The sequence below is a fragment of the Hesperophylax consimilis genome, chromosome 17, assembly GCF_061612785.1.
Source record: "Hesperophylax consimilis isolate HC1 chromosome 17, BYU_Hcon_1.0, whole genome shotgun sequence".
Classification (NCBI taxonomy): domain Eukaryota; kingdom Metazoa; phylum Arthropoda; class Insecta; order Trichoptera; family Limnephilidae; genus Hesperophylax; species Hesperophylax consimilis.
Window position 1 is genome coordinate 33,521,441 of NC_142852.1, and position 20,986 is coordinate 33,542,426.

At 37.2% G+C, this 20,986-nt stretch overlaps 1 protein-coding gene across 1 annotated transcript in view; it reads right to left on the minus strand.

Moving 5' to 3' along the window:
• Nucleotides 1-20,986, minus strand: part of Cyfip (Cytoplasmic FMR1-interacting protein Sra-1) — a 60,840-nt gene that overhangs the window by 17,899 nt on the left and 21,955 nt on the right. Inside the window, exons 9-20 of the mRNA XM_089642162.1 lie at nt 19,586-19,706; nt 18,109-18,300; nt 17,441-17,655; nt 15,616-15,749; nt 14,536-14,706; nt 11,802-11,884; nt 10,139-10,281; nt 5,557-5,730; nt 5,244-5,475; nt 3,744-3,943; nt 1,390-1,523; nt 882-1,073 (exon numbers count right to left, since the gene is read on the minus strand). Of these exons, the coding sequence (XP_089498288.1) occupies nt 882-1,073; nt 1,390-1,523; nt 3,744-3,943; nt 5,244-5,475; nt 5,557-5,730; nt 10,139-10,281; nt 11,802-11,884; nt 14,536-14,706; nt 15,616-15,749; nt 17,441-17,655; nt 18,109-18,300; nt 19,586-19,706 (1,991 nt within the window). The remainder of the gene's footprint in view (nt 1-881; nt 1,074-1,389; nt 1,524-3,743; nt 3,944-5,243; nt 5,476-5,556; nt 5,731-10,138; nt 10,282-11,801; nt 11,885-14,535; nt 14,707-15,615; nt 15,750-17,440; nt 17,656-18,108; nt 18,301-19,585; nt 19,707-20,986) is intronic.

Below are 20,986 nucleotides of genomic sequence, written 5' to 3' on the forward strand. Positions count from 1 at the left end.
CGAATCTATCTAAAATGACCTGATAATCAACATAACATAACCAAAAAAATGCACACTTCGCGGTGTGCGGACTGTGACGCATGACAGCCGTGGCAGTAGATGGAGAAACTTCAAACATTTAGGGATGTTGCCAGACTATTTCGAGTGTTATCTATCCGGAAGCTCGAAACAATGGTGAAACGGTCGCCGTTGAATAACGAAGTTATTCTGAACTTTAAAGCCAGCCAACGGATAGCTATTCAGATATTTAGCCCGACATAGTGAAATACCCCCTTAATCAGCTACTACTCGCCGTTGCTGCAAAGATTAAAATGTACGTTCAAAGTTATTGTTGAATTTGAAAGGAAGATAGTTAGATAATTAATTTGTTAAGAATACCATCAATGCTATCGATGTACAGTGGTTTATATAGTGGATGTCAAATAGAAGCATATTCCAGTATACTTCTAACTGATGCCAAATATAACGTACAATTCAACGTCTAGACCCCAATGTGTAATATGTATTATGAAAAAAAATTGCACAAATTGAATAAATAATTAATTAAATTATGTAAATCGTTCTGTTGAACTCAAGACAAAATTAACCACGTATGTACATATGTTGGACGCGCGTTTGGCGTATTTCCTGAATAAGCACCGGTGCCGAAGGGATGCATGACGCTAGTTCTTCGGAGCATCTTCCATTGTAATAACGGTAGAACAAGGACAGCATTCCTACCTGACGCCTGTGCTCTAATGATTGTAATCCGTTTGTTTGGAGAGGGGAATCTATCAAACGGAACTGCCCGTTTCTGCACAAAGTCAAGGGTTTTTTCCGGTATTTCGGGGCTCCAGAATCATATAAATTACTCTCTCACTAATGCAGCTCTACACACTGACCTGGCGAACCGTAGTCGTATCTGGGCAGCTTGCAGACGGGCGGCATGGCGGCGGCGAGCGCCCTCGAGAATTGCGCCAGACTGCCCTGCAGCAGGCCGCGCGCCACCCCGAGCAGTTCCTCCAGCACCACGGCCACCCCCTGGTAGCCCAGCAGGCGGACCAGAGCATGCAGGTGCTGCGGACCCACGAATCCTGCGCAAACAAACAAACAAACGTTCATTTTGTGATTTATTTTCCTTATTAAGCCAACATTCAGAGTGTCTAAGAGTTGTTGGTTTCTCTGGACTATTATTTTGTATGGTTCTCGTGGGCCCATTTTGCTATCTCCCAAGTTACAGCATTCCTTGTCCCAGGTCAGACGGAAGAGTCCACTCCCCCTTGGTTACCTGAAGGCTTCACAAGGAAAGACTTCACAGAGGCGACGTCAGCTCTCCGCTGCATGGTTCCTCCTTTTGTCTAAGTCTAAGCCCCTCGAAGGAAGAGTCTAGGGAGTCCATATAACAGTTACCTGAATACTGTGCATACTGTGTGGTGTACGCAAGGCTGAGCTGCTTGGATCCCCAGAGATGTGCGTGCGCCACCTGGGGCGGCTTGTCCCTCTGCACCGCCGCAGCAAACTGGATGCCGCGACTCTTCACGAACCTGCAAAGTACATTAGCATACTTTAATTCCTCCTGCTACCATCATTATAGTGACAAAATGTTGCTTGTGCAGTGATGGAGGACTACACGAGAAGAGATTGAGGAGACTAGCGGGGGATTGAAAAATAAAATCACATTAAATAACCGAGTCTTAGGGGCCGTTCAAGTATTATGTAAGCACTATAGGGGGGCAGGGGGGTCTTTGCTTTGCTTATTTTTGATGACATGGGGGGTGGGGGGGTCGAGATAGTGATTACGTCAGCACTGCTCAGCAGTAGTTATTTTTTTTACACATTGGCAACCCACACATTGTCTATGTTTGAAAACCGAATACATATTCGGGGATTCCCACAAATAATTAATACGTTTAGGTACTCGCTTAGAAGCGAATGGGGGAATTACCGCGCGCTACTCACTTGTCAAAATTTCTTCCATCAATCTATTGTTTCATTTCAGTACGATTGACGATTTGACGTGTTGTAAGCAAATCAAAGCAAGTTAATATTTGTGTTACCGTTGATCCTCTTTCGCCAAAATTGAATTGTTTATGAATACATTAACAGAAAAATGCATATAGGTACCAATTTTTACATTAGCATGGGGGGGGGGGTAAGAGCTTTGCTTACTTTTGGTGACAATGGGGAAGAGGGGGTAAATAATTGTAATAAATCTGCTTACGTAATATTTGAACGGCCCCTTATGCGAAAAAGTGAGTTCTGAAATATTGGCTGATAAACATTCCATTTGACTGCTGTGAACACATACACACCGAAAGTCTAATTAATTTATATGTTGGTAATGTCTTTCTCCCACTTCTTTCACCATTCACTACTACATACCACAATGTTACTGTTCAAAACCTACATTACATCGACTTTAATTCCACTCCGTATCTCATTCCAGTGCAGAGATATTGCGTTAAGTATTCCTCGGACGTCCCGAAAGAAAGAAAAAATAACTCCATTTTACTATAAATCAATATCTTTTCATTTTACTGACAAAAATTTCAGCAAAATTGAAAAACTAATAACTCTCGTAATTATCAAATTTAACACCAATTAACGACGAAGCTGAGCTCAATAGTTCAAGGTGTTCGATAATTGACGCCTACACCAAAACTAAATGCAAAAAACATCATAAATTATAATGTATTTCCAGCTCTTGGAGGATTGCGGTTTGCGACACGGTATCACATCTACATACATAAGCACACACTCCACCACAATCTTTACACATCTGCCCTGACGCTTGACACTGTAATGCTGTCCGAAACTGCTGTTTCCGAGTTGTTTTAAATGTTAAATGCATGTTATGAAGCCGTTTTAAATCATAAAAATAGAATAGTGCTGCCACTCACTATCGGCGTCCTAGCGGCCACTTTCGGAATTAACCATGCACGCGGGTCCGCGGCCATAGCCGTTGATCCCCCTCTTTGTGATCCCGCATTGAAATTAACCACACGTACAACGCAGAAGTTAAAACCAAATTAAAAAGAGTGTCGTTAAATCTGAATACGCGCCTTAAAATCACTATCTTTCAAGAAGGATTGAAGTGTGAACTCCTGACTGGATTTCACAGCGATTTTAGTCATGCTGATTCATGTTTCAATGTGTTCGTTGCGCGTGGCAAAAAATGGCAGCCTCACAGTAGCAGAAACTCATGTAAGCTGATACTTTTAACCCCTATTCATGTGCTATGGTAACGTTCAGTACCGTTTTCGTAATATTATTAGATAGAATAACCATGTACGTATAAGTTTTAATGCCCGTCGGCGGCATTTATTTTGTTCTCAGGAGATTTTTCAATTTGCACAGGCATTTCAGGCTAAAATTATTGCTTATAATAATTTGTAGATGTATAACTTTTTCACCATAATCGCCAAACGCCGATCTCACAAACTATCAGTTACAATGTAATAGCCGACCTGTCTTGACTTTACTGTTGTACAGAAAAAGATCGAGCTACCGGCCGCCACTATAGGCCTTGTGCTGCCACCTGTGGTTGAGATTTTAAAACAATTTATGCTGTGGACGTAGATGAATGTATGGCGTGTAATTTGATTGGATCTACACAAAAAACAGCTTATTTCAATAACGCTGTCCGTCCGCAAATGGATAGCCAGAAAGATAACTGATAGCTAGCAAGCAGTGGTACATCGCGTCCCGCAGGTCGACAGTAGGCGGTGGTTCATCACTTCCGCGGAATAAGGTATTAATGGTACCTGTTGGTGGCGGCATTGTAGCAGTAGTTGGGTAGGAAGTCATAGTTGAGCTCCCAGAAGACGTGCAGCGCAATGCGGCCGTAGGGGGCCAGCACACTGTGGTCCGCCTCGCGCAGCATCGCGTCCCACGGGTCCAGTGTGAGCCAGCGCGACAGCAGGCGGTGACACAGCCGGTTCACCGCCAGCAGTCCCTCCAATTCCTGGGAATGAAACGCAAATTCAATTACATCAGAAAGAAAGCCGAAACTTGCTGGACTTGTTGTTGAAAATATACAAACCATACATGTAACTTCTCGTGGAATATGCTTTCCACGATAATAATTTTAACAGAGAGACCATTTACAAACGACTCAAGGAACTTAGATTACCAACGTTAAAAGAAACGGGTGACTTAATTGAGATTGTTGGCCCAGTATTCAATTCCACAACATGTCATCCATTCTACTAATATAGAGTAGTTGAAGCATGGAACTAACTTCCACAACATGTCATCCAATCCTAGGAAACACTTCCTTGCAAATAGAGTAGTGGAAGCATGGAACTAACTTCCACAACATGTCATCCATTCGACTAATATATAGTAGTGGAAGCATGGAACTAACTTCCACAACATGTCATCCATTCTACTAATATAGAGTAGTGGAAGCATGGAACTAACTTCCACAACATGTCATCCATTCTACTAATATAGAGTAGTGGAAGCATGGAACTAACTTCCACAACATGTCATCCATTCTACTAATATAGAGTAGTGAAAGCATGGAACTTACTTCCACAACATGTCATCCATTCTACTAATATAGAGTAGTGGAAGCATGGAACTAACTTCCACAACATGTCATCCATTCTACTAATATAGAGTAGTGGAAGCATGGAACTAACTTCCACAACATGTCATCCATTCTACTAATATAGAGTAGTGGAAGCATGGAACTAACTTCCACAACATGTCATCCATTCTACTAATATAGAGTAGTTGAAGCATGGAACTAACTTCCACAACATGTCATCCATTCTACTAATATAGAGTAGTGGAAGCATGGAACTAACTTCCACAACATGTCATCCATTCTACTAATATAGAGTAGTTGAAGCATGGAACTAACTTCCACAGCATGTCATCCAATCCTAGGAAACACTTCCTTGCAAATAGAGTAGTGGAAGCATGGAACTAACTTCCACAACATGTCATCCATTCTACTAATATAGAGTAGTGGAAGCATGGAACTAACTTCCACAACATGTCATCCATTCTACTAATATAGAGTAGTGGAAGCATGGAACTAACTTCCACAACATGTCATCCATTCTACTAATATAAACCTATTCAAAGCACCATTGGATTCTCATTTGGAGAAAGGATTGATTTATTGTGAAATCAGATATGAGCACATCAGCAGAAAGCAGCTCATTAAATAATAACAATAATTATAAGCAAAGGGGGTCCTACATTCATTCAATCATTCAGAGCCAAGTTTATAATATTATGATTTGTCTTACCACGACGCCAGTGATGTCACCCGCCTCGAACTTGGCGACGGCGCACGACAGTGAGCGGTGCATGTCCGCGTTGAGACGCTGCGCGAGTAGTCGCGCCAGGTCTACGCAGCGGCCAAGCAGAGCTACGTGCCGCTGGCGCAGCAGCGCCGAGTAGCGCGACGCGGCCGGCTGCGCCAGCGACCACGCACCGCGCGACACGCACTCGCCGCGGTATCGCTTGTCCAACAGGATACTGCAATAAAAACACACATATTACTGGTGGATCAGTTAGATTATATACTTAGTCATTCGTTGTCCATTTTTGTCTATTTACCTGGCGGCCAGCTGCTTGTAATGCGCAAAGATTTGCTCCGACAGCTTGTAGACAAACTGGTCAAAGCAAAGATTGACCTCTGCTTCCACCTCGTCGTACAAGAACTGCTTCTTGAACACGGCCAGGGCGTACTGTGCCGAGTCGTTGTACAGATCCAGGGGATAGAGTACGTATCTGGAACAGTCACAACATTAACTTTACTGAAACCATTGCAGACAGAAACACGTAATAACTCGACAATAGACTAAATGTATGTATGTTAGTCGAAGTCCCTAGTTTTAAGCCTAATTGAGTCTGGTTGTTAGTCATTTTATAGCAGTATTGTGTATTAAACCATTTTAAAGCAGTACATATTGTGTATTAACCCATTTTAATTAAGCCGACATACTTCAGACCCACCGTGCCAGCGTGCTTTGAGTTTAAGACATATCGATAGACCCCCGCCGGGCTGGCGGGGTTTGATGCCAATGGGTTAGTACCATATTGGTCATAAACGTGTATAATTTACTTTAAGTCGATAGTTTTAAGTCTTAGATGTAAGCGACTAGAAATAAATTTAACTGTAAGAAGTTACGGTTATAGAAAAAACTACTGTAAACAAAATTTCGTAACCAAATGATCGTAACTCTCAAATGATTGTAAGCAAATTGATCGTAGGCAAGTAATAAGGTAAGCTAGACTAACCTAACCTGTCTGTTCCTGAACTTAACAATTTGATTAGAGTGATGATGATCATTATCTTTTAACAATCTTTTTAAAGTAAAATTACTCATCAAATGGTAATTTACTATCAAATGGTAATTTACGATCAAATAGTAATTTGCGGTCAAATGGTAATTTAAGATCAAAGATTAAATTATGTACTATCAAAACTTAATTTATGGTAATTTATAATCAAACATTACTTTACAGTCAACTGGTAATTTACAATCAAATGTTAATTTACAGTCAACTGGTAATTTAACATCAAATAGTAAATTTTGATCAAATGTTAATTTACGGTCAAATGTTAATTTATCGTCAAATGGTGATTTACAATCTAAGGGTAATTTACGATCAAAATGTAATTTATGATCAAAAGGTAATTTATAATCAAATGGTAGTTTGAGATCAAATAGTAATTTACCACCAAATGGTAATTTCTGATCAAAGGGTAATTTAAGATCAAAAGGTAATTTATGATCAAATGGTAATTTATTGTCAAATGGTAATTTACGATCAAATGGCAATTTATCATCAAATATTCCGACTAAGGTTGTCCACCTACAGTGAAATTTAATGGTCGAAAAATAACAAATTCAATAATAATAAATTATTGAATTTCAAATTTAAATTATTGTAATTCAGCACAGGTACCTTGTACTTTAGATAACAGAAGAATATTATTGTTGTCAACTTACTTACCAATGCTTCTTTTGTTGACATTTTTGTTTTTATTTTTCATACATTTGTTACTAAAATTTTGTTTATTTTTGTCTACCGGTCATGAAACGACCGTGTCATAAACTTTTCTTTTTTAGGTTTAAGTTTAATGTTATTATTATATTAAGTTTACATATATGTATTGTTTTAAATGATATAATTGTAAAGCTGCACATCTTGATACAGGAATGCCCTAGTGAGATGTGCAGAGTACGTTTTTTATGTTAAAAACTGTTTTTTTGAATAAATAAATAAAAAAATTTAAAAAATAATATATTTAATCAGAAAGCCTTCATTGACCTAACACTAGACTTGATGTTAAAAATATATAAACAATATGTGCGACCTCTCCCGGAATATGTTTTCCAAATACGGACTCCATACTTTGCCAAGAATATAGTTCTAATAGAGAGAGTACAGAGACCAAGAGCTTTGAAAGACCGGCAATATGGAGATAGACTCAACGAACTAAGATTACCAACGTAACAAAGAAGAGAAAGGGGTGACTTGATTGAGACTATAGATGTCCTGGTATTTAAGAAATTGTCACCATCAACACAAATGTAAATCTCCATGGACACCTTTTGCATCCAATTTTTTTATATTTTTTTTATTAAATAATTAATCAATTTACAGAGTATGTATAATCATTAATTTTGACTAAAATAATTCATAAAATTAGTTTTCACTGCTTTTAATTTTTTAATGTTCCTCTTCTATAGAAGCTGGCGCTTGTGTCTAGAAGAGTGGTGAGTATCAAGATGAAGAATATTTAGGACCGGTTGTTTTGGAGTATTTGAACAATTCATCAAATTTCAACGTTAATTTGCGAGTTCTGTGAAAGTTCTGATATTTTATCATTATATTGATATTGAATCAGAAAAGATTCGTAAAAAGTTAGACTCTATTTTGCTTAAAAACCCGAGTCTTGAAGATATGAAGAACATTAATGCCTACATCAACGGCACAGGGTATGAACCCTGCCTAAACAGATATCTCCAGAAATGGCGCCAAATTTTAAATTTTGTCCAATGACGTCAGTTGACGTAGAGAGGTCGTTTTCGGCGTACAAATTAATACTGGGTGGCAAACGTCACAGATTTGAGCTCGACTATTTGGAAAAATACTTAGTTGTATATTGTCACAAAAACTATGCATAATTTTAAGAATATTTCGCTGTTTTTGTACAGCCTTTAATTAAAATATATAAAAATATAAATGGTTTTTTGATTTTGCATTGTGCATATTTTGGGCAAATCAAGAGTTTTTAGTGCATATTTCGGCCTTTTTTAGTGCATATTTGCATGCATATTTTGGCACTTTGTTAGTGCATATAATCCGATGTCTATTTATCATTATAGGCTAGTTGCTTGACAAAACTGAAATAATAACAGACCTATAAAATATCTTTCACAGAACTCGCAAATTAACGTTGAAATTTGATGAATTGTTCAAATTCTCCGAAACAACCCGTCCTTAGTGTTTGAAATTATGAATATTAAAATTTATAATTAATTAAAAAGATAGTTTCATCATTTTGGTATTTTTACATTAAACTTCTCTTTAATTTCTTTTAGTAGGTGTTTATCGTTTTCTATTGTTCTGATATTTTCGGAAAGGCTGTTGAAGTATTTTTTAACTAAATATGTATAATGATGTTGAGCAAAAGTGGTGTTGCATTTTTGTGTTGGAAATATATGTATTTGACGAGTACGACTTTCAGTTAAAAAGCTGTGATTTTAATTTTCTTTTATTATTTGAGGTATTTTGTTTTTTTGGACAAGTTCATTAAATTTTAATACTTCGAATTCTTCAAAAATTAGGTGTGTTGGATAATCTCTTGGTTTTTTCAATATTATTTTTATAATTAGACGTTGTACAATTTCAACAGGAAGTAGATTTGTTTTGTATGCAGCTCCCCAGATGATTACAGCGTATTGGAGATTTGATTGTACTAAAGCGTGGTAGACTGATGTTAGAATTTCCAATGATAGAAAATTTTGAATTTTCAAAAATATATGTATAAATTAACTTTCTTATTTTGTTGACGGTTTGGTTGATTTGATCTTTCCAGTTTAGGTTTTTGTCTATTATTATTCTTAAATATTAATATTTTTTTGAAATTTTCAATGTTAAACAGTTTTTTTTATTATGTTTTTTTAAATTGTCGTGTATAATTATGTCAAAATTTTGTGGAAAGTCATTTGATTTTATTGCAAATGGTATAATGTGAGTTTTTTCGCTATTTAGAGATAGTAAGTTTATGTCAAACCAGTATTTAAGAGTGTTCTGTTGCTTTTAATTTTACTAATTCCCATGTTTTGTCACTTTCAATAATGACTGTATCGTCAGCATAAGAGGTTATATTACCATGAAGTGTTTGAGAAAATATCCCGTTTACATATAAGATGAATAATATTGGACCCAGTACCGTACCTTGTGGGATTCCATAATTAGATGTATCTTCATTGCTATATACATTGTTTATTTTGACATATTGAAGGCGATTATTTAGGTAGCTTTTTATCCAATTTGCAACATTCTTTTTAATGTTCAGATTACCTAATTTTTCCATAGTTTTGTGTGGGATATACTGTCGAAAGCTTTTCTCAGATCTATGAAAATACCAGCACATTTTATGCTTGATGCCCAATCCTAGGAAACACTTCCTTGCAAAATTTTTTTTTTTTTTTTATAGTGGCAAATAGAGTAGTGGAAGCATGGAACAAACTTCCACAACATGTCATCCATTCGACTAATATAAACCTAATTAAATCTCCATTGGATTCTTACTTGGAGAGAAGAAAGGATTAACTTATTTTAAATTTAAAACAACTCAATGACTGTTAAAGTTATTGTGAAATCAGATATGAGCGCATCAGCAGAAGTTTCAGAAGTCTATATTTCACATATTGAGAAATACTGCCCATCGAGTCAATATTCATTTGTCCCATATATTCTGTAAGATGATTTGCATTATTCTTGGGACTGGTCCTTCGAGTGTGTTGCAAAGGGATTATCCCAGCAGCACCTTCAAATGCCAAACTTATTAAGTTCACTTTGATCAGATCAGAAGGTTGCACGGTCAGATCGTGTAGGATTCACCAGTGCCGAAATGTGATTTGTTGAGCGGTGTACGGGTTAAGAAGAGGAGACTTACTCCATCATGCTTGGCTCCTTGGTCTTGAGGATGTGATCGGTGAGGATCCAGGGCATGGACATCTCGATGGGGAACTGGATGCGCTTCTCCATGGTGATCAGGTCACTGCACTCCTCATTGTGCTGGTGACGCACCGTGCATTTCTAAAATAAAACATTAACATTAAATCATTGTCAGATCTATTGTATCTACTTAAACTGCTAAACAATAAAATAGATACTCCCTAATTGGTTCAAATTAGGGCTTTCAATCCTGGGAATTTTTTTCAGAACCGGGATTACGGTGCCAGCATTGTTCAATCCCGGGATTCCGGTGCCGACACTGGGAATTTAGATGTTTAACCCTTCAGGCCTCTCACATATTGACGGTTATATTTCTTAACCCATTGGCCTCCGAATTGTTTGGCTAAAAAATGGTCCTTCACATCCGAATTAATTTTGTACCAAAAGTTTTAAGTGCAGTGGTGTACTATAATATCTTACATAACTTTTAAACTAAACATGCAAACGAAACAATCTTTTTTAATTTACTTGTGCATTGAATCAAGGTATGTAAAAAATATATGCATTGTTCAAAAAAAAAAAATAATATGATTAAACAAGGATACGAAAAATTTTTTTTTTCAAAAACCATTTTTTTTTCTTCATTTTTTTATAAGTGGATTAAGAAAAGTTGTACATTAATCATACTTATTACCATAATATATATTTTTTGCCATTTGGGCTCTTGTTAGCAGCCCACCATGCGTTTTACGAACAAGCTTGTCAATTCCCGAACCACACGCCATTTTGAAATAATTCAATGAAGCTGAAATATAACAAAATTTCAACCGTAAATATCAGGAAAAAATTGTACCAACGGAGTCCTGCCAATTACTACGAAATAAATGCTTAATTATCTACAGAGCGATTGGCATTTAAAATTTTAAACACAGATGTTAATAATGTATCCCTTTTTCGTTTTTAAGCCGACAGACATCAGACCCGCCGGGACGGCGTCGTTTGATTTTAAGACACATCGCCGTACACACGCCGGGACGGCGTCGTTTGAAGCCAATGGGTTAAAGAAGCTGTCAGAACGTAGGAGAATTTGTGTGCATTTCCATTTATCAATAAAATTCAAATAAATGGGATATTTCTGAATGTATCCGAAAACTAAAAACTATTTTTGAAAGGTGATGAAATACACTTTAAAATTTTAACATTAGAAAAATAAACATGTAATTTTTTAAATATTAAAACTTTTAAATCAAACATAAAAAAGTTTAAGAAAAATGGCTCACCTTACGTTTTTTTGTCTAAACGCTGACCTAAAATTACTGATAACGAAAAAAGAACGCAAATTTTATTAGACAAATGTACTATAAACATTATTGCCACCTCACTTTTTTGTCATTTCATATAAAAATAATTCATAAAAAATTGACAAAATTTCATACATTTTTTATCAAATTGCAGCCGAAACCTTTAATTTCATAGAGGTACGTACATAGTAGATTTTAATTATTCTATGGTTTTTTATATAAAGCTTGGTGTTTTCTCTTTCTAATACAATTTAGACCATATTTCTCACCATGACAGTAAGGGAGTCACAACATTTTCTACAACACCATGTGAGCTGTTCCTAAAAGCGAACAAATTAATTTGAGAGTTTTAAAACTTACATTGATTCTTCTACCCATGGTCATCTCAAGGTAGAACTCGCGATACCACAACTGGGAGAGGTCACAACACTTCTGCAGCGACTCTGAAACCAACAAACAATAGACAAACTTATAATACCGACTTCCGAGAAAGCTGTCCAACTTAAAAAAATATTAAAATAAATTTTTATTAAATGAAAAACACACATTGTAATACACCACTTTTGACCAGTCAACTGTTTTTCTTTATTCTTTAACTGTATAGAGGACAAAATCAAAATCACTTGCACTAATGTCACTGTAGATTCTACTGTTAATTTCATCAATATAGCCTCTTAAGGCGATGCCATACATAGTATTTTAAAATCATGTGTTTTTGGTTTGAAAATTTGGTCGCCTAGAATTGTTTCAGATGCTTTAATTAAATACTGCGAGTAGAATACACCTTGGCCTTTGAAATAATCGAGTATTTTTTAGATAAGTCTTTTTATAAGCCCAGAAAAAAATAATGTAAAGGCCTATGAAAACTGCTTTAAAGTTCAAACTCTCCTACTTACGAACTTATTTTCGGTTATGATTTTATTGTATAATGTGGCAAATTAAGTTATTTGTAAAATGATCGAAAAAAAATTAAATATTCATGCCTGAACATCCACAAAATAAAATAAAAGGCACTTTTTTGACATGTTTTTTTCTTGCATAAATCAAAACAGGCGGATGGTGTTAAGCGGGAATTTAAACCTTATCGCCATCTCCGTAAGGGTTGTTATTGATAGCGGCTCTATTTAAAATATTACGCAACGTAATGCATCGCCTTAACAAATAATTAGTTTATGAATATCAAAATTCATTTGTGTAAAACGATGTCGCAAAAATGAAAATACATATTAGAGTTTTCAATGTACTACAAAGATCATAATTTCTTTGAAAATACATTATATTTGTTTGTTAAGGTTTATGTAGAAATAACAAAACCAATTTATATATTTGAAGAAATATTTTTTTTAGATACAGTTAGCTATTCTGAGGAAACATCTTACAATTTAAACTTGAAATATACAAAAATAATAAGATACATTATCTGGTAAACAGAAAATAATTGCAAAAAAACATAAATCACAGTTTTTATCTCGATATTACATGCCTACCTACCTTTTTTTTTTATTAGTGTCTATTTAATAAGGTTTGATGAGAGTTACATTATATAAAAATCTATAATATTTAATTCATATAGTTTCTTCTTAGTCCTCCTCACTAGGTAGTCCTGTGCTGAGGCGGACTGGTAGATTTTTTTGATTTTCTGTTATTTAGTTTCTATGATGTTTTTAATACATTTTCTAGTATGTCTGCATTCATTTCTTTCACCCATGTTTTGATTTTTTCCTTAAGCTTATTTATCTTTTCTATCTTTTTCAAACTTGGAGGAAGGATGTTGTAAAGTTTGGTTGCCAGATATATGTGGCTTCTTTGGCCAAAACTTGTCATGAATTTTGGAACATCTCGTATATCCCTTTTTGAGGCTCTTGTATCATGTATCGGAGTTTCATTAGGAGATTTTCTGTTTTTAAAATGATGTATTAAAATATTCTTGGCATATATTTGTTTTAAATTTAGAATGTCAAAACACTTAAAAATATCTTTTGAGAGGGTTGTGATGGGTAATTTTAGTATGGTTTTTATAATGCTCTTCTGAGCAATATCTACGTGGTTAATATTATTTGCTGTGGCAGATCCCCATACTAGAATTCCGTACTCAAGACGGGAATGAACTAAAGCATAAAATACCTTGCCCCTACATTAAGCGCTCTACTCAGATGAAGTACCTCGGCCTCACCATTGATCCATATCTCAAATGGAATCTTCATACTCAAATAATTGCAAACAAAATAAGAAAAACCATGAACTTTTTCAAATCATACGAAACTTTCTCGGCTTACAACATCTGAAAATGATTTATTTTGCAGTCTACCAATCTATTATTGAGTATGGTATCATAGATGGGGAGGCGGCACTTCATCTGCACTAGACCCAATCATAAAGGATCAGAAAACAATTTTAAAAATAATTCTAAGGCTACCTATAATTACAGACTCGAATCTAATTTTGAATATTATGAATGTGTTTGATGTTCGGCAGCTATATGCAAAAACTATCCTAACTCATCTATATTCAAATATACATAATTACTACGAAAAAAGTTCAAATACACGATGTACACGAAGCAACAACAAAAACTTACTACAAATACCGATAACACATACTACGTTTTGTCAACGAAACATTAAATACTTTGCGACAAGACTCTACAACATTCTTCCAGACAATATAAAACAATGTGATTCACAAAAAAATTTCAAAGACAATGTAAAAACTTGGATCAAAATAAGAATAGGGCCTTTACCGGTGCATTCATCCAAATTCGCAGTTATTGAAGTCACCACATTATTGAGCGAATACAACTTAATACAAGTATAGGTATGTTCAAAGGTATTAGGAAGTAATTTGAAAAATTCTGCCTCAACACAGGCTAGCCTAGTGAGGCGATATTTGAGAAACCTCAACTAACTATACTTTACTTTTATACAAAACTCGTCAAAGGAAATTTGAGGACAGTTGAGGGTATTTTGATGATTGCTACTCTGACGTTTAAGAGTCGTTACATATTAGTAGTGGTGAATTACAATGTGCGTTTTTCATTTAATACATAATCCCAAATATTTACTTTCTTGGAAAAAATTATATATTTACTAATTACCTGAGAAAGACAGCAGATAGTTCCAGAAGAAACTGGCGCGGTGGAATGTGTCAATGGCCTGCAGCGTGGTGGCATCCAGGTCGCGCCGCAGTGTGCGCTTACCGCCTGACTTGTCCGCTATCAACGCCTCCAGCTGCGTGCGCACCATGTACAGCTGCGTGGACGAGGGACCTGATCGCACAACCGAACACAGAACAACCAACATTATCATTAAATAATATTTATATACTTATGAAGAATATAGTTCTAATAGAGAGAGTACAGAGATCAAGAACTTTGAAAGACCGGCAATATGAAGGTAGACTCAAGGAACTAAGATTACCAACGTTAAAACAAAGAAGAGAAAGAGGTGACTTGATTGAGACATTCAAAATTTTATCTGGATATCTAAAAAATCTTCACATGTTTTGCATCCAATCCTAGGAAACACTTCCTTGCAAATAAAGTAGTGGAAGCATGGAACTAAATTCCACAACATGTCATCCATTCTACTAATATAGAGTAGTGGAAGCATGGAACTAACTTCCACAACATGTCATCCATTCTACTAATATAGAGTAGTGGAAGCATAGAACTAACTTCCACAACATGTCATCCATTCTACTAATATAGAGTAGTGGAAGCATAGAACTAACTTCCACAACATGTCATCCATTCTACTAATATAGAGTAGTGGAAGCATGGAACTAAATTCCACAACATGTCATCCATTCTACTAATATAGAGTAGTGGAAGCATGGAACCAACTTCCACAACATGTCATCCATTCTACTAATATAGAGCAGTGGAAGCATGGAACCAACTTCCACAATATGTCATCCATTCTACTAATATAGAATAGTGGAAGCATGGAACCAACTTCCACAACATGTCATCCATTCTACTAATATAGAGTAGTGGAAGCATGGAACTAACTTCCACAACATGTCATCCATTCTACTAATATAGAGTAGTGGAAGCATGGAACCAACTTCCACAACATGTCATCCAATCCTAGGAAACACTTCCTTGCAAATAGAGTAGTGGAAGCATGGAACCAACTTCCAGTGGGCTTTAATACAAAATTAGAGAGGTACTTGCCCACGTTCCGGCTGGGTATGCGAACGTTGTACTCCTTGTCGGGCGCGTCCTTCTTGCCGCGCAGGGCCGGGTCCGCCTCGGGGTCAATTCCCCGCGCCCAGTCGCCGCACGTCTCTCGCACTGACACCATGATGCTACGGAGAAGCGCACTCGATTCATTTGAATTAAATAATATATAATACTTGTATTAGCGGCACTTTCCACAGTGGCAGATACTAACAGAATCGCCCGTAGAAACGTTTAGTTTAGGACAGCTTTATACTTCAATAGAAGCTTAATACAAACATCAGCTACATTAGCATAAGAGTTACTAATGGTGTGTAATGTGAAAACCGCGCAAGAGTCCCGACTGCTCCTGCGCTCTGGGTAGGGGAAGGAGATGGGAAGGTAGGGGAGTACCTGGCTATTCAGATCTGGCCAGCAAACATGGCTAAAGCCATTTAAAACAACCGTTCTACACCAGGGCGATACTGAGAGTATCTTCCACTCTGGAACGTGCCGTACTATTATAATCCAAACATTATTGCATGAAATGACTTTAGCCATGATTGGTGACAATATTTGAATAGCTTAGCTTAGAGCTTGCTATTTGTATTAGCTTAGGATGCTTGGTAACAAACGTGTATATGAGTAAGATAAAAAGAGTTAGTGTGGCGAACCCATCGCTCAGGGAGTGGAAACACGAGCTGGAATAGCCATCCCAAGCTAAGGTGTGAGCTACCGTGCTCAGGCCGAATGACCTGGGGAACAGTGTCACCAACGGTGCCACCAAGAAACAGGCTCGCATCTCGGAGTATTTACCCCAGCACTTGGGGCTCTGCTGGAGTAGACCTTATATTTCCCTAGATACTCATTAAACCATTCGAAAACTCCCTCTTCCCTTGTGGGGCCTTCAGGGAACCAAGGGGGAGTGGACTCTTCTACCATGGGGCCTTCAGGGAACCAAGGAGGAGTAGACTTCTCCTTTGCGGGGCCTCCTGGGAACCAAGGTGGAGTGGAGAGGAGAGACGAAGTCCTCTTCCACAGTGGGTTCCATGGAATATCAGCTAATTAGAGAGCTTCATTTTATGCATTCAACTTAACCACTCAGAACATTAGAACGTCAAAAGACGTAAATATGATAATAGCGGTCAAGACATTAGAACGTCTTTTCACGTAAACGCGCGAGATTTTACAAAAATCGATTTATTTCCATCACTAGTATACGGATTGCCATGATTTAAAAAACAGAGTATCGATAATGAATAACGCTACGCGTCTGTATTCAAGAATATCTATGGAACGTAGAAGTGCATTATCTAAGCCGATTGAATCTGTCATTTTGTTCGTTCATAATTTATTGCGTTTCTAAATAATTTATTAAAAATATTTTAGTTTGGACGGTTAATATTTTGAGGTGACTAATAGTTTTTATTAAATTTCTTCAATATATAAAGTGTTATTTCTTTATGATACTCAGAAAAAAGTACATTTTTCAAGGCTTTGAAATAATTGTAAGCGATTTTTACATATTTTTGACGTTTTCATAAAATGTATATTTAGAAACGCAAATATTTACGTATAACAACACAATGCGATAGTGGATTTCATAATCTTTCCAAAACATTTTTTAGAATGAGGCTACGTTTCCTAAAACGTGAGTTATGAAGCTTTTAGCAAAACTCGTAAATAACACAAAAATTATCACGTTTTGACAGTTCTCAAAGGAACACATGGTAAATAAAAGTCTTTGTCTGAGAGGTTAACATAATAAGAGCGGATTATAGAAGTTATCAGATAATCTAGCAGATTACTGATAGAGTATTATATTTTCAAATGCACATACCTTCTGATAAGGTCGCGCTTGTTCTTGATGGCCTTGCGCAGCGGCTCGCGCAGTGTGACCTGCACGAACTTTTGCAGTGCGGCATGCACGGAGCGACGCGCTGCGTCTGCAAACACGCCCTCCATGCGCGCCAGCAGCGCCTGCAGCCCCTTCACCGTAGCGATCACCTCCACCAGCGCCAGTTTCTCTTCAGACGTGTAGTTGTAACGCGTCGCCTAAATCAAATGAAAATTGTTTTCAGTATTTCACAGTCGTCGGTACTCCACAAGAGTTTCAACTGCTCGCCCAACCGTCAGTGAGACTGTGGCATCACCTGGGGTATGTTGCAAGGATGAAGGTTACTACTTAAGCGAGAGAGACGAGACTGGTAACGTAGCGCTCCTTCTGGAAACACTGGTGTGCGCTCTCAATACAAGTATGAACTCGCTAAAGCCACTCGGTGATCTGTAGCGATAGTTTTCGTGAATCGTTTTTTATCTGTGTAAGTGGATTCCGAAAATGAGTGACAACAATTTCGAACAACTTAGGCACATTGCGATGGAAACTTTTACAAAAATTCATCAGGCTTATTTATGGTGACAGTAGTTTTTTGTCAAGGGCTCAGATTTTCTTGTTTTAAGTCATTGTCAGAACAAATTATTAAAAAAAACATAAAAAGAAAGACTTACCCGCTCGTATTCCTCGGCTTCCACTGGACAGGCGGGGTTGCGGTGGTGGTCGGTTGGATGCAGCAGCTTCCAGGAGCAGTGCTCCGTAAGCACAGAGGCCCATCCCGACAGCAGCTGCAGTCCCCGCAAGGCCAGCTCGGCCGTGGCGGCGTTCTCCTCCTCGGAGCCCGACTCTTTGTAAGTGGTGGTCACCTGCGCACACAGACAGACTTTATTATACGCACACACCATCAGTCAGTCAGTCAGCAGTCCGCAGTTCTTCTCTTACCCCTGTTATGTGGACGTTTTAAATCAAAAGAATAACAAGATACAGAGACGTTTCACTAAAATACCAAGAGCTCTGAAAGATCTACGATACGAAGATAGACTCAAGGAACTATGATTACCAACCTTACAAGAAAGAAGAGAAAGGGGTGACTTGATCGAGACTTTTATCTGGACATTACAGTTGCCCTAGCATCCAACAAATCTTCACTACTAATAAATATATAAATCTCCGTGGACACTATTACTAAAACGCCTTTTGCATCTAATCCTAGAAAACACTTCCTTGCAAATAGAGTAGTGGATGCTTGGAACAAACTCCCACAACATGTCATCGATGCAACAAATATAAATCAATTCAAAGCTCTATTGGATTCACATTTGGAGAGAAGAAAGGACTTAGTTCAAACTTAAAACAACTCAATTACTGGCAAACTTGTTGTCAAATCAGATTTGAGCGCATCAGCAGAATGCTGCCTGCTCATTACATAATAATAAGATAGTGCTGCCTCACGCCATTGGCGTCCTGGCGGCCACTTTTGGAATTAACCACGCACGCGGGTTCTTGGCTCGTAGCCACTGACCGGCCCATTGTAATCGCGCTCTCGGGACAACCACACGTATCACGTGTATTCCGCGGAACTTTAAAAACAAATTCAAAGGAATGTCTGAACTGGGCACGCGCCACAAAATCACTATCTTTCAACAAGGATTGGAGTGTGAACTCCTAACTGGATTTCTCAGCTAATCTATTCATGCTGATTCATATTTAAACATGTTCGAGTGCATGGCACTAAATGGCAGCCTCACCACGCATCACTGGTCGAAGAACCCTATGATAACGTTCAATGCCGTTTTCGTAATATAAATTCAGAAAGAGAGAGATCGTAATTAGGTAGAATAACCATGCACACGTTCTCCTTACACTCATTTCTTCATTCATTCGCTCTACATGCCCAAACCATCTACATTTCTCACACGATCATTACCACACATAGCCCTCAGGGATCTCATTTATACAGCATTAAGTCTACTTTCATCCTTCCTCCGCCAGTTCCACGCCTTACTACCATACATCAGGATAGGTACCAGCACTCCATTGGACATTTTGAAACCTTTAAATATTTATTTTGTGTTGCCGATAAATTTGTGACACACAAATAACTCATCAGTGGTTCGTGATCAATACAAGAGAGGATGTGGATGGACGCACCTCGTTGCTGTACCTCGCCAGCTCGGCGATGTACTTCTGGTGGTCCTCGCGGATCCGAGGCAGGTGCACCATCAGGTCGGCCTGCGGGCTCGCAGGAATGGCGGACGACGATAGCGGCCATCTAAAGTACAAAAATGAATTCATTATCCAAACAATATGTACATATCGATCATAGAATGAAGAAGAACAGAAGAAATGTGGATGATTTTCGTGATGCAGAACTACAATGTCTAACTGTCATTATGAAATTCAAACAGGATGGTAAGACAGACAGAGCGCATGCTAAATCAGTGGCGAAAATGGTTTCCTTCTACATTGAAGGCATTTCTAGTGGTCTTCTTTATTCTATGCCATAAATGAACAATGTACACCACTGTTGAATTATTCTATGCCATAAATGAACAATGTACACCACTGTTGAATTATTCTATGCCATAAATGAACAATGTACACCACTGTTGAATTATTCTATGCCATAAATGAACAATGAACACCACTGTTGAATTATTCTATGCCATAAATGAACAATGAACACCACTGTTGAATTATTCTATGCCACAAATTAACAATGAACACCACTGTTGAATTATTCTATGCCATAAATGAACAATGAACACCACTGTTGAATTATACTATGCCATAAATGAACAATGAACACCACTGTTGAATTATTCTATGCCATAAATGAACAATGAACACCACTGTTGAATTATTCTATGCCATAAATGAACAATGAACACCACTGTTGAATTATTCTATGCCACAAATTAACAATGAACACCACTGTTGAATTATTCTATGCCATAAATGAACAATGAACACCACTGTTGAATTATTCTACGCCATAAATGAACAATGAACACCACTTTTTTGTTATTTGTTTTTGGGATGTTATGCCGTGTTGCGCTAACTACTTTAAATTTAAGTATGTTAGTTGTAAATCTCCACATATGTAAAGATATATGTCGTTAAGACGGTAGTTATAGGCCTAAGTCATAAGTCACAAGTATTAGATGTAAGTCACTAGATATAAGTATTAGATGCAAGTCACTAGTTTTTTGTTGGTAGTTAGGAGCCTTAGTCGCAAGTCACTAGATACGTATAAGTATTAGATATAAATCAGTAGTTAGGAGCCTTAGTCGCAAGTCACTAGATACATATAAGTATTAGATGTAAGTCACTAGATTTAAGTCAGTAGTTATGAGCCTTAGTTGCAAGTCACTAGAAATAAATCACTAGTTATACTGAATCCTAGTTGTAAGGTAGCTGTATTTATTATTTAATAAATATATTTGTGTAGCGCCCTTGGGGTGATCTTTCACGAAAACGGCGCTATATAAATTAGCAAAATATTATTATTACGAAGTAAATATCTTTAATGTTTGTGAGAGTCTTGGATCC